The 12,404-nt window shown below is 39.6% G+C and overlaps 1 protein-coding gene across 1 annotated transcript in view; it reads right to left on the bottom strand.

Annotated features, from left to right (window-relative positions):
- Positions 1–4,605: 4,605 nt before the first annotated feature.
- LOC126190740 (cartilage oligomeric matrix protein) overlaps positions 4,606–12,404 on the bottom strand; it is a 428,170-nt gene continuing 420,371 nt past the window's right edge. The window contains exons 22-23 of the mRNA XM_049931233.1: positions 7,639–7,876; positions 4,606–5,409 (exon numbers count right to left, since the gene is read on the bottom strand). Coding sequence (XP_049787190.1) covers positions 5,321–5,409; positions 7,639–7,876 — 327 coding nt within the window. The 3' untranslated portion in view covers positions 4,606–5,320. The remainder of the gene's footprint in view (positions 5,410–7,638; positions 7,877–12,404) is intronic.

Here is a 12,404-nt window from a genome sequence, read left to right as displayed (position 1 = left end):
CAGAAGCTCTCCTGCAGACCTTGCAGAATTAGCACTCCTTGAGCAGCAGCAGGGTCTTACAGGTTGCTATCAGGAACTTGTTGGCCACATGGCTTTGTAGGCTTCCATGCCATTGGCTTATCTGCCATTCTTTTCCCTTACGACAGTGTGGCTGGAGACTGAGAGGCTCACGAGAAGCGGCTTCGGCAACACTTCCTCGCTTTTGTGTCACTAATGCAGACATGTGTAAGGCTTTGTTCCTTTCTTGGATTTCTCCTTGGACCTACCAGTTGTTGTGTCAGTTAGCTCTGCTCCAAGAACATGTGTTGCTTTCATTCGACAAGATGTGTAAACTGTTGTAATGCATGTAGAGTTCTATTGATGTCATAAACAGCCCCCTCAGTCTTACCAGGCTTGGGTAGCTGAATTCTGCGGCCTCAGTTGCAATTGTCAGTTTGTTACTGATGCTCATCACAATCTCTATGCTGATTCTATGGTCAGTGACATCATCATTTGGTTGGCTTCTGAGAGGGGGTGTATCAAAGGACACTACAGTTCGAGAATCCATCTTTCACTGAAGTGTTAAATATTGCTCAGTATTTTGAGGTATCTCATTCTGCTGGTGATCAGATGGCCACTTGGAGTGACATTGCTACATTGGCTCATGCTCATGGTCGTCAGGCTTCAGTCAGTTCCCGGGAAGGACAATGTGGCTGCCATACAAATGTGGCCTCGGTGCCACACTGGACAGTAAGGTGACAAGCAATAATAAACACAGAATTAAATTTTCACTCTGCAGCAGAGTGTGTGCTGATATGAAACTTCTTGACATTAAAATTGTGTGCAGGACTGAGACTCAAACTCGGGACCTTTGCCTTTCACAGGCAAGTGCTCTACCATTTGAGCTACCTAAGCACTTGCCCATGAAAGGCAAAGGTCTCAAGTTCAAGTCTCAGTCTGGCTCACAGTTTTATAAACCTTTTGGTCAGCTTTGCCTCTGTGACGAATTTAAAATTTCAGTTAGTGCTCAATCTATCATTGGCACCTGCTCTTCACCGTGTCCAGACGACTTATTGGCTAAACTTTCTTTGGGCCAGTTTTCTCCAAAACTAATTTATATGAAGCCTATTTACTGGTTTCATTGGATGAGGATTCTAAGTGGCTTCTCGTGATTAGATTAACATGCTCTCTTCAGGTTATATCAATATCACCACTTACATTTGGTGAGGCTAGCACCTAGATGATATTTTTCGCTTTTTTTTTAACAATTTATGATGTCCCTTCCGAGCTACGATGACCTTATCATGACAGGTGCATCCACACAAGAGCCTTTATATAAGTTAATGCACCTTGTTCATGGTCTGACATACTACTTGGTTGAAATGCAACTTGTCCAAGTCACATTTTTTTCAGCCATCCATTGTGTATTTGGGGTTTGAGGTTTTTCAAGATGGTGTTAAGTCTTTATGCCGTCATGTTGCCACTGTCACAGCTGTGCTTTGCCCTACAGATGTCAAAGAACTCCAAGAATTTTTTGGCAAAATTGCTTCCTATCACAAGTTTATTCTGGGTGCAGCTGCGTTGGCATGTCCCCTCTCCAAGTTGCTCTACAAGAACATTCCTTTTTAGTGGATGGTGGCCTGTGAGTGCGCATTCATGCTTTTGATATCTAAATTACATTCTGCTCCCTATTTGGCTACTTTCCATCCTCGCCCTTGCCTTATTTTGGCTATGAATGGTTCCAAACATCTGGTAGCTTATGTGCCAAAAATGCTCAACTCTGCTCAGCAACACTACTCCTAAGTTGAAAAGGAAGTGCTTGCTATCGTCTAGGCCTTCAAAAAGCTTCATGTGTTCTTGTGTGAGTCTAAGTTCCACCTCATTACTGACCACAAGTCCTTGCTTTCATAGTTTAATCCTTCTGCTCAATTGCCAAACGAAGCAACACATCGGCTGCATCAATGGGCCTAGTTTCTATCTCACTATAACTACAAAATACATTTTTGGCCTACCATTCCGTATACGAATGCCGCTGGACTGTCTTGGCTTCTTCTGATACTTTGCATAACTATTTGCTCTTCTTCATTACCTTGCAGTATTTGATGGCGTTCTCATAGCTATGTATGGACTGTCGTCCAGGGTTGTGATCTCAGTCACTCTATGGCAAGATGTGCTCTGACAGCTACATCAGGGACATTGGGAGATCTCGCATACTGAGTTATTGGTACATTGGCACATTGGGTATCTTGTCGCGGCCTGCTGTTGTTGTGCTGCCCAACAGACAGAGGCGCAGGCGAAGCTCTCTCTGTGGCCCACACCGCAGCATCACATATCTTATCCAATGTCCTTCTATGACAGCCATGGCTACAATTCAGGCCCCCCTCTAAAATTCTGCCCATTGAAGTGCTGCCTTACATGCTTATGGCAGATAACAGTCCACAGTTTAGATCTCAGATGTTCCACGATTCCTGCACCCCTCAAGACATTTGCCACGTAACTGTTCCTCCTTTTCATCCCTAATGTAAAGGTGAGGTGGAACATCTTGCCCACATGTTTGAGTTTCAAATTAAGAAGTATGTTGTGAACTCCTCTACAGACAACACCTTGACACACTTCTGGAGATCCTACAGTTTTCCACTTGTGAGGGGTCGGAGTCTGGCCAAGATGCTCCATGGTCACCAGTCACCCACCCTCCTGCATCTGCTCAAGCTGCCCCAACAATGCATCAGCACAGCTTTCATCGCAGTTCACTTGTGGCTCCATGGTGTTGGCTCGGGGATGTGGCCACTGACCACAGTGGTCGACAGCTGCTGAGGCTGCTGCCTCAGTACTGTGCACCAGTGATGGGCTGGTGGCACACCGATATGACCAGCTGTGTCCTTGTGCCACAGTGATGGCTGCTGGCCGTCCACCTTTGCCTCCTCCCTTAGCACCTGTCCCAGCCTTGTGGCGTGTCCCTGCTGTGGCAGCAGACACACTCTCCTTGTGGATGTTGCCACCTCCTGTCTTTCCTCTAGGGTCCAGCTCCCCTGGTGTCTGCTGCCAGGCTTTCCCGATGGTTCTTCAGGTCCTCCCACACTGATGCCCCTGACCGAGCAACTGGTGCCAGAAACGTCAGCACAGTTTCACCATGTTGACAAACTGGACATCTAGATACAATTAGCACCCTTATCACCAGTCCTCTCTTATGGTAGTTTGCAAGGGATCAGCTGCCGAGTGTGTCCATGGCCATGCCACTTCTTCCCCCTCTCAGTTCTGGCGCTGCCATTGTCGCCTGCAGCATCCACTGCAGATACTGTGGATGTTTCAACAGTCACCCCACAATCCTCAGCAGATGAGTGCCCTTTCCCCAAGGAGATAAAGATACTACAACCCTGTACGTAATGTTTAGGTACGTGCTGGCACATTACACTTCGAATATTCTGCTGATAACATCTGCGTGGGCCAGCCACCAAAGGCCACTTGCAGTGTGCCATATGACTTGTGCGCAGGGCACAGCATCTGCTGCACCATTTACCAAGTCCTCCTCTTTATAAGTGCAGTGCAACAGGCACTTGTTCTCATGTTGTGTTTATATTTATTGTCAGCGACTGTTTTTATCATTACCTGGATTGTTTCAGTGTTTGTGTCTGTGTTCTCAGCTGTTGTTTGCTTGCACGTGAAAGAAGAATAAACTTCAGTTTGTTGTGGTTGTGCTGTTGTTTGTGTCTTTACAGTATATACAGACCTGTTTCTTCACCCCACATGAAGCAACAGCTGCCCTGCTGTATTCTCTTTTGTGCAAGCTTATTGATGACTCAATGCATCTGCTATTTGAATGTCTCCTTTACTTGTAAATCATTTAAATTCTGTTAGAACTTTCTTTACTAGATTAAAAGTGAAGTTTGTTTTTATTGTTTTCTTCAAAAGTCTTCAGTAGTGGTTTTCTTAACATTTTTTGTGACTGTACGTAGCTTGATTTAAGAAGGGGGAGACGAAGACCTCTTTTAAGGATGATGTGTCACCATTAAGCAGTTTAACACAAGGTAGCTGAAGTAACAGTCTGCAGCGTGAAACAAGAGAGTAGTTGTAGCTTATGCATAGAACACCCGTTCTGGACTCAAGAAATTAAATGTACTCATTGTCACAATCTTAGTGAGATTACAAGAAAAAATCAAATGCATTTTGCCAGGCTGAATTAGTAATTGATCAGTTGCCAAAAATAGCTGCCATGTGCAATAAGATCAACTGTCACCTATTAAGTCTATACACCATTCTGCATGGATTTGCTTCAAATGTGAACAGACTGTAATAAAATCTAGTTCACTAGCTTTGGCAAGGCTCCCTTCATGGAAGTCAAACTCAGGAAGCCTGTTTGAATTTCCATTGAATGTGCATTGCTTGGTATTAATTTATTTTATTATAGACTTTTTCTGTGGAAACTTGCAAAACTACAATAAATAACTTTGTATTTGCGACATGTTTCAATGAGGTAAGAACCAGCTTCTAAGGTGCGTTGAGAGGGGCTAGCCAGATTTATTTATTTATTTTTTGTCAAAGACTGTAGCACAAGTATTGTTGGCACTAGTGCTATAGAGAGACAACATGGGTATTATTATGGAAATATCAGGACAAATTATCTGAAGCTAGATTTATAAAGTTTTATATTATGACTGATGTTTGTTGAAGTTTACTGTAACAGAGAGTAACACTGTATTTGGTAAAAGATTAGGTAGGTAGTTTGACAAATTAGAGTGGTTCAGAACAAAAATAATGTATCAGACAACTGTGTGGAATAAAATTTTATAGAAAAGATATAAAGACCTTAAAAAGGCGTTAATGCACACTATGTTTGATTTATCACATGTACATCATTCACTAATTTTTCTGCAGATATGCTCCATTTTAAAATCATGACAATAAATTACCCACGAGAAATACCTGTAGGGTTTCAGAGTTAAATATGAGCTATTAGTAACAATTTAATGTTTCTTCCACAAAAATATTTTTTCTTTTTATAATGAATGTTCCACGTTATTATGTGTCAGTAAATGGAAGAATTTTTTCATTACTGATGTTAGTTCATGGAACCTTGTCACTGTAACAGTCCCATCAGTATTTGGCAATGGATGTGCGTTGCTTAATCACTTCATTCCTGTGCTTCATTTACAACACTGTCAAAGAGTTCATCTTGAGCACATTGCACACAAAACAATTATTTGACTCCATACTCTGAAAAATCTTATGTTTCTCATGTTTGAAGCACTATTTCTCATGAAAATACTCTGAAAAATCTTATGTTTCTCGTGTTTGAAGCACTATTTCTCATGAAACAGTCATCTCACAATTTCACACTCTTCTTTCACGTTTGGGGTGGCCTGCTTGTATCAACATGGACTTCTTGTCGGAGTCGTGGTGGCAGTTCCCTGTATATTGCCTCAGGTACATTATCTGTTAAAAGAAAAGAAATAACATTAAATGAAAATTACAATTACACATCTCCATAACAGAAGATATTCTAAGGAAATCATTTTATTGCTGTAAGGTATTGATGGGACCAAGAATCGGAAAGAGGAGGGTGGGGGGTAGGGGGGAGGGGGGGGGGAGGAGGGTAGCAGAGGCCATTGCCATTTGTCTAATTCCATTTAACTTCTGTTACAGGAAAGCCATTTTCTTACATAATGCCAACAACCATATGTTTTCCTGTTGTGTGCTACTAACAAAATTCTTGTTTACATTTTTAAGTAGGGGCCAAGAAAAAGGATGCCATATTTGAAAATGAGTAATTTCATCAAAAGTCATTTTCTTTTGGCCTACTACAGTCAGGAAAATTCAATGACTAGTTTGTAGCATGTCTGTAAGTGCATAAAAAATTGATAGCTGAGAGGGCTTATTCATGACATTCATTCATCATTTCTTTTCAAGTGCTTCCCTCTGTGACTTCCTTCAGTAATCTTCATGACTTACATTTGGTTACTTAATTTAAAGACCTTTATATCATTTTGATGGTGCAAATGCAGCTACAAGTATAATCTCCATGAAATATTTTTGAGTTCACAAATGTCATTTTTGTCTACTTGTACTGAATTTAAGTAGTGTTCAAATACTTCCATTTATGCTCAGTAACATACAGAAAAGTTGGGATGGATGTAAGAAGTTAATTTTAAATTAATGGAAGAAGCTCAAAAATATAAAATTCTATGTTCAGGATGAATTCACTTTGCTGATAAAAGCTATCGAGCCCACAGCAGGCAATCATAAAGATAGTGCAGGTGAATCAACACAATTATGTTTTTTGTAACATGATTGTGGAATGGCAAACATTATGAGAGCAGTCTCAAATCTGCTCATAGCTGCATGGAAAATATCACATTAAGAAAGAGTCCACCATATTCTCCGGACTTTTTATCGCCTTATTGCTCCACTTATTCCCACACCTGAGGAAACTTGCTGCTAGAAACCTTTTTGATCATATTACCAGGTTATGCAGTCACTACATAATTGGCCTTCAGTATTTAAATCTATGTACTGGACAAAATCCGTTGACCTAAAATGACAGTACATTGAGAAATAAATGCATTTTTTATCTAAAAATACAGTCTTTTTCGCTCCAGATTGAGAACTTTTCATCTACATACAACTTCCAGGTTGTACGCCTAATTTTAGGACTAACATAACAAAAAGATTTTGCATGAAAATGGAAATTATTGTTACGTCTTGAGTACAGATCAATTCTAACTGAACTCAGTCATATGGAAGCTGGGTTAGTGAATTCATTTTTCAATGTTACTTAATATTAAAATTACAAGTTCATGGATTTTTAAATCAAGACAAAAATTCTGTCAAGTCAGATTTTGCTTTGTGAGTACCTGCTAAAAATTCTTATTGACATATATTATGGAGCCATGCTGTCCATCAATTTCAGGCTTTTCGTGTCCGCCATATCAAATTCCTCCATGGTATCACTTATTTTCTGAGCAGTGCATATAATTAGACTATTGATAAAACTATACACATTTTCTCAAACATCAAAATCAATCTTGACGAAGTAAGCTAACCTCAAAAAATGAGTAAACTTTTGTTTCTTCCATTAAATTGGTGTGTGGCAAATTTATTTGATTGGTTGAGTGCAATGTTCAGTTCACCTGCTCACATTGTAGTTTTGAAGCAACAGCTTTTGGCTCTCCATGACTTTGTTGTTTGATTTCAAGTGTCTTGATCTTCTGTTCGGAGGCTTTTTCACGTGACTTGGCTCCATTTAAAAAATTATAATGATTTAACACAGGTAACATGAAGAACACATCATCAGATCTGTTTCTGAGTGTGAACACCAGTGGAGTCTGTGCACTGTACAACCTTGAAACTCAGTTTTACCATTGTTTCTTAAAATCAACATTTTTCTGTTCCGTTTATAATGCAGTCTTCCAACAGCAGACATTAAACACTTTTTATCCTATAATCAAGCAGTGGAGTCGTGTTGCATTTGGTTGTGCGCGCACTTGTGTGTGTGTGCTGTGATAAGTTAGATTGCTACATGATTTAGTTTCCAGAATTAATTCCTGCTACAGAAAGCATCTTCACAAATATAATTAAATATGTTTAAGGTAAGTTTTTTTTTATTCCTTGCATTTTTTGTCTTTTTTGATAGCTACATAAAAGGAAAATATTGACTTAACTTACCATTGCATCTGTACACGAGATCTGACCATATTATCATTTCTTGAGAGAAGCAGAAAACTCCTAGTCTTCCACCCTTTAGTGATGAGTCGTAGATGTTTCCAGAGTCTGCTACCATATGCTCTCCTTCAAATATACGAAGACGGATGAGTCCTATTCGTGGACGGTGAAGCAGCAGCCAGCGATATGCTACTTTCTCTTTCCAACCAACATTTCTTGGATCTTTCCACAATAACTTCACCTGTTAATTAAATCCATGACAATATAATCTAATTGAAAAAGTTTTTATTCTAATGCAGTAAATGGAGAAATATCTTCCTAGTGGTGTTGATGTCAGAGAACTCAAACTAGTTAACTGGAGTTCATTTATACAAATTGTGCTAAGTTGATGAGCTCTGTTATATACATTAACTTTTTGCTTTCGTGTTCTTGTGATTAAACTTCAGTGTATACAGAGGTGTGTGTGTTTAAAATGTCTGAAACAGAAACATAAGTGCTACAATTTGATAGAGAATGTGTCACACACTTCTTGCTTTCAGTGCACACGCATGCATGTATGTGATCACAGTAGCTTATACAGTGTAGTTAGCCAATAACTATTTTAGAAACATGCTAAGACTTACCACCAATTTAAGGAGTCCAGAGACTATGCAGATTTTAAAAATTTGTACCAATATCGTCTCATCATGACATGAAATGCAGGGCTAATCAGTGGAAAAATCTGTGTATTCTCTCTTGTCAAGATATGATAGGTTTAGTTAAACTTTAACTTATTGACACAGTTATGTGACATTGTTGGTGGTTTCTGTCAGAGGAGATACTATTTGTAATCAGAAGCTCCCGTATTCAGATGAGTAAGAAAGACATCCATCAAAGAACGATGGGTTTGAAAATCACGACTTGTTCATTGGTCACAGCCACTCATCCTGCCACTTCCAAGTAACTTTACTCCTCATCTGTGTAGAAATGAAATACAAGAAGATGTCAACTGTGATGATATTTGGTCCACAAAAGCATCTTTAGATGCTGTATCAGCTAGTTCATTTGTCTAGATTTTCAAATGTCTCATCACCTAGAAGAAAGAGATCGATCTAACCTATCCTTGCTGAAGAAGGAAAGCATCTTACATGTTATGAAACACTTACTGTATTAGTTACACCTGACTAATAATGCAGTGGCACTTACAGAATCAGAGCAAAAGTATTTACACTGCTCAAAATTGATGTGCTGCCAGTGCCTAGGCATGTTGACTGTGACATGGCTAGCAGGCCGCAGCTGATGCACATGCCTGATGCCGTATGACTGCTGCTGGCCATGGCAGAGCCTTACACCTAATGCTGTTTGCCTGGGCTGCTGATGAAACATCCAACACTAAGTGTGCAGTGAAGCAAAACTGCTGAACAGTCAATATGATTCCCTTGATTAGACTCATCAATTTAATTGTTTGTTGAATAATGGTGCTCCATTTAGATGTAAGATGTGGATTGGAAGAAAAGGTATCTCATTCACTTTCCTGTTTCCCATTAAATCTAAAAATAACTTGAAGGCTATCAGTAGTTACTGGTCATTTACTCACCTCGTAACATTATAAAATGTTCCTATGAAGTGATGCTTGCATAGAAAAAACCTCTTGTGAGGGCACCTGCTGTAGGATCATATGAGTAACTGTGGAGTGATACCATCTGAGGAGAGCTTGCTTGTGTGAATCAATGATGTGTGTTTCTCTTTTTCTGATAAAGGCTGTAGCCCAAAGCTTATGTGTAAATGTCTCTTAAGTGTACCTGTCTGCAACTTAGTGTCATCTTTACAGTAAGCAGTAATCCATCTTTTCCTGAAGTGTTAATATTCATACCTGGTGTTTCCATTGTTTGATATATTAAATTTAGTTATGATTACTATGCTTGTAAGTCAAAATGCTATGGTCTAGATGGCGGTAAAAAAGTGAGTATATGAAGAGATTTAATATGAAACTGTTTTGTATAGATGATCTGCTAAACAGGCCATTTTCCGGTAGATCTTTGGAGGGGAAAGTGATATTTAAAGAGTTAGGTAGCTCTCCTTAAAATGTAAATCAAACAACTAAGGGGTGTGGAACAAGGCTCAATGATTTGGCTTACATAACACTGAATATTTTTTTGATCAGCTTCTTCATTGTCTCGAACTGATCTATAAGCTTGAATCTATACTCTGCAAACTTCTGTGAAGTGCACAGCAGAGGGTACGTCCCATTGTACTAGTTATTAGGGTTTCTTCCCATTCCATTCACACGTGGGCTGAGGGAAGAATGACTATTTGAATGCCTGTATGTGTGTGCTGTAATTATTCGTATCATGTCCTCACGATCCGTATGTGAGCTATACATAGGGGGTTGTAGTATATTCCTAGAATCGTCATTTAAAGCCAGTTCTTGACACTTGCTTGGTAGATTTTCTTGGGTTAGTTTACACCTGCCTTTAAGAGTCTGCAAATTCAGTTTCTTCAGCATCTCAGTAACACTTTCCCACTGTTGTTGCTGTTGTTGTCTTCAGTCCTGAGACTGGTTTGATGCAGCTCTCCATGCTACTCTATCCTGTGCAAGCTTCTAGATCTCCCAGTACCTACTGCAACCTACGTCCTTCTGAATCTGCTTAGTGTATTCACCTCTTGGTCTCCTTCTATGATTTTTACCTTCCATGCTGCCATCCAATGCTAAATTTGTGATCCCTTGATTCCTCAGAACATGTCCTACCAACCGGTCCCTTCTTCTTGTCAAGTTGTGCCACAAACTCCCCTTCTCCCCAATTCTATTCAATACCTCCTCATTAGTTATGTGATCTAGCCATCTAATCTTCAGCATTCTTCTGTAGCACCACATTTCGAAAGCTTCTATTCTCTTCTTGTCTAAACTATTTATCGTCCATGTTTCACTTCCATACATGGCTACACTCCATACAAATACTTTCAGAAACGACTTCCTGACACTTAAATCTATACTCGATGTTAACAAATTTCTCTTCTTCAGAAACGCTTTCCTTGCCATTGCCAGTCTACATTTTATATCCTCTCTACTTCGACCATCATCAGTTATTTTGCTCCCCAAATAGCAAAACTCTTTTACAACTTTAAGTGTCTCATTTCCTAATCTAATTCCGCCAGCATCACCCGACTTAATTCGACTACATTCCATTATCCTCGTTTTGCTTTTGTTTATGTTCATCTTATATCCTCCTTTCAAGACACTGTCCATTCCGTTCAACTGCTCTTCCAAGTCCTTTGCTGTCTCTGACAGAATTACAATGTCATCGGTGAACCTCAACGTTTTTATTTCTTCTCCATGGACTTTAATACCTACTCCGAACTTTTCTTTTGTTTCCTTTACCGCTTGCTCAATATACAGATTGAATAACATCGGGGACAGGCTACAACCCTGTCTCATTCCCTTCCCAACCATTGCTTCCCTTTCAAGTCCCTAGACTCTTATAACTGCCATCTGGTTTCTGTACAAATTGTAAATACCGTATTTACTCGAATCTAAGCCGCACTTTTTTTCCAGTTTTTGTAATCCAAAAAACCTCCTGCGGCTTAGAATCGAGTGCAAAGTAAGCGGAAGTTCTGAAATATGTTGGTAGGTGCCGCCACATCTAACTTCTGCCGTCGAATACATGTAGCGCTACAGAGGCATGCTTTGCAGGCACAAAGATAAATACTGGCGCCAAAACCTCTGCGTCAGTAAATAAATTTAAAAAAGGCGGAAGACGAGCTTTTTTTCTCCGCCCCGAATTTCGACCACTGCATTTTCATACATTATCCAACGAAGTAAATACGAATTCCATATTGTTCATCTTCGAATGTAGCAGCTTTTCAATGTACTACGAAAGTCCGACTGGCAACACTGTTTGCGATGTTTGTCAGTATGGCCAATTCTACGTTCTGAATTTTTTTCTACCTGTGAGAAGAGATGGTTGCTAATGGGAACTTTTGTGAATCACATGCAGTATTGTCTTCACCATAAGAATAATACGAATATAAACATTTTGACATGTATTCTTTCGTGTTTGCTGCTATCTCATTTAAATCCTGTCTGGCTAATAAACTACGAAACTAGAGTGAGACAACAGCAAACGCGGAAGTATACACATATCATATCATGTTTATATTCATATTATTCTTATGCCTAATAGGGATACAGTCAGAAATGAAGCACGGCAATTGACTAGATTTTTGAATCTAAGATGACTCTAATTTCTGTGCAGAAAGTAATGTACTAAAGAGGCGTCTGCAAAGATTTTCAAATGGAGAAAAATTTTCGCTAAACTCTCGTTCAGAACATATTCTATCATACGCAGTTTATTACTTGGTTCTTGTTGATCATTAACAAAGAAAGCAGCAATGTAAATAACAACAAATAGCAGTCTCTTGCCATTGTTTCGCTACTGAGACAATTCCTCTCTTTTTTTTTTTTTTTTTTTTTTTTTTTTTTTTTAATTGTAAGCGGCGGTAGCACGCACAAAGGCAAACTATGCCGCAAGCGGCGACAGGTCATAAACATTCATTATCAGAATGCGACGAACAATGCATGACACAGTACAGTAATGCATTTTTGGCTCAGAGTGACGTAAACACCTATAACAAAGAGAACAGCACCTATCAGATCAAAGAAAAATAAGCAATCAATTCAAACCAGACGAAGCACGTGAAAAACGAAGGGTACCCGTATAAATACGGACGGAGCGCCTGACGCATAGCAATGGCTACCTGCTAAAGCTTAACTGCTAAGCTTATGGCTCAAA

Source organism: Schistocerca cancellata, chromosome 6, assembly GCF_023864275.1.
Source record: "Schistocerca cancellata isolate TAMUIC-IGC-003103 chromosome 6, iqSchCanc2.1, whole genome shotgun sequence".
Taxonomy (NCBI): domain Eukaryota; kingdom Metazoa; phylum Arthropoda; class Insecta; order Orthoptera; family Acrididae; genus Schistocerca; species Schistocerca cancellata.
This window is presented reverse-complemented; position numbering and strand designations above follow the sequence as displayed.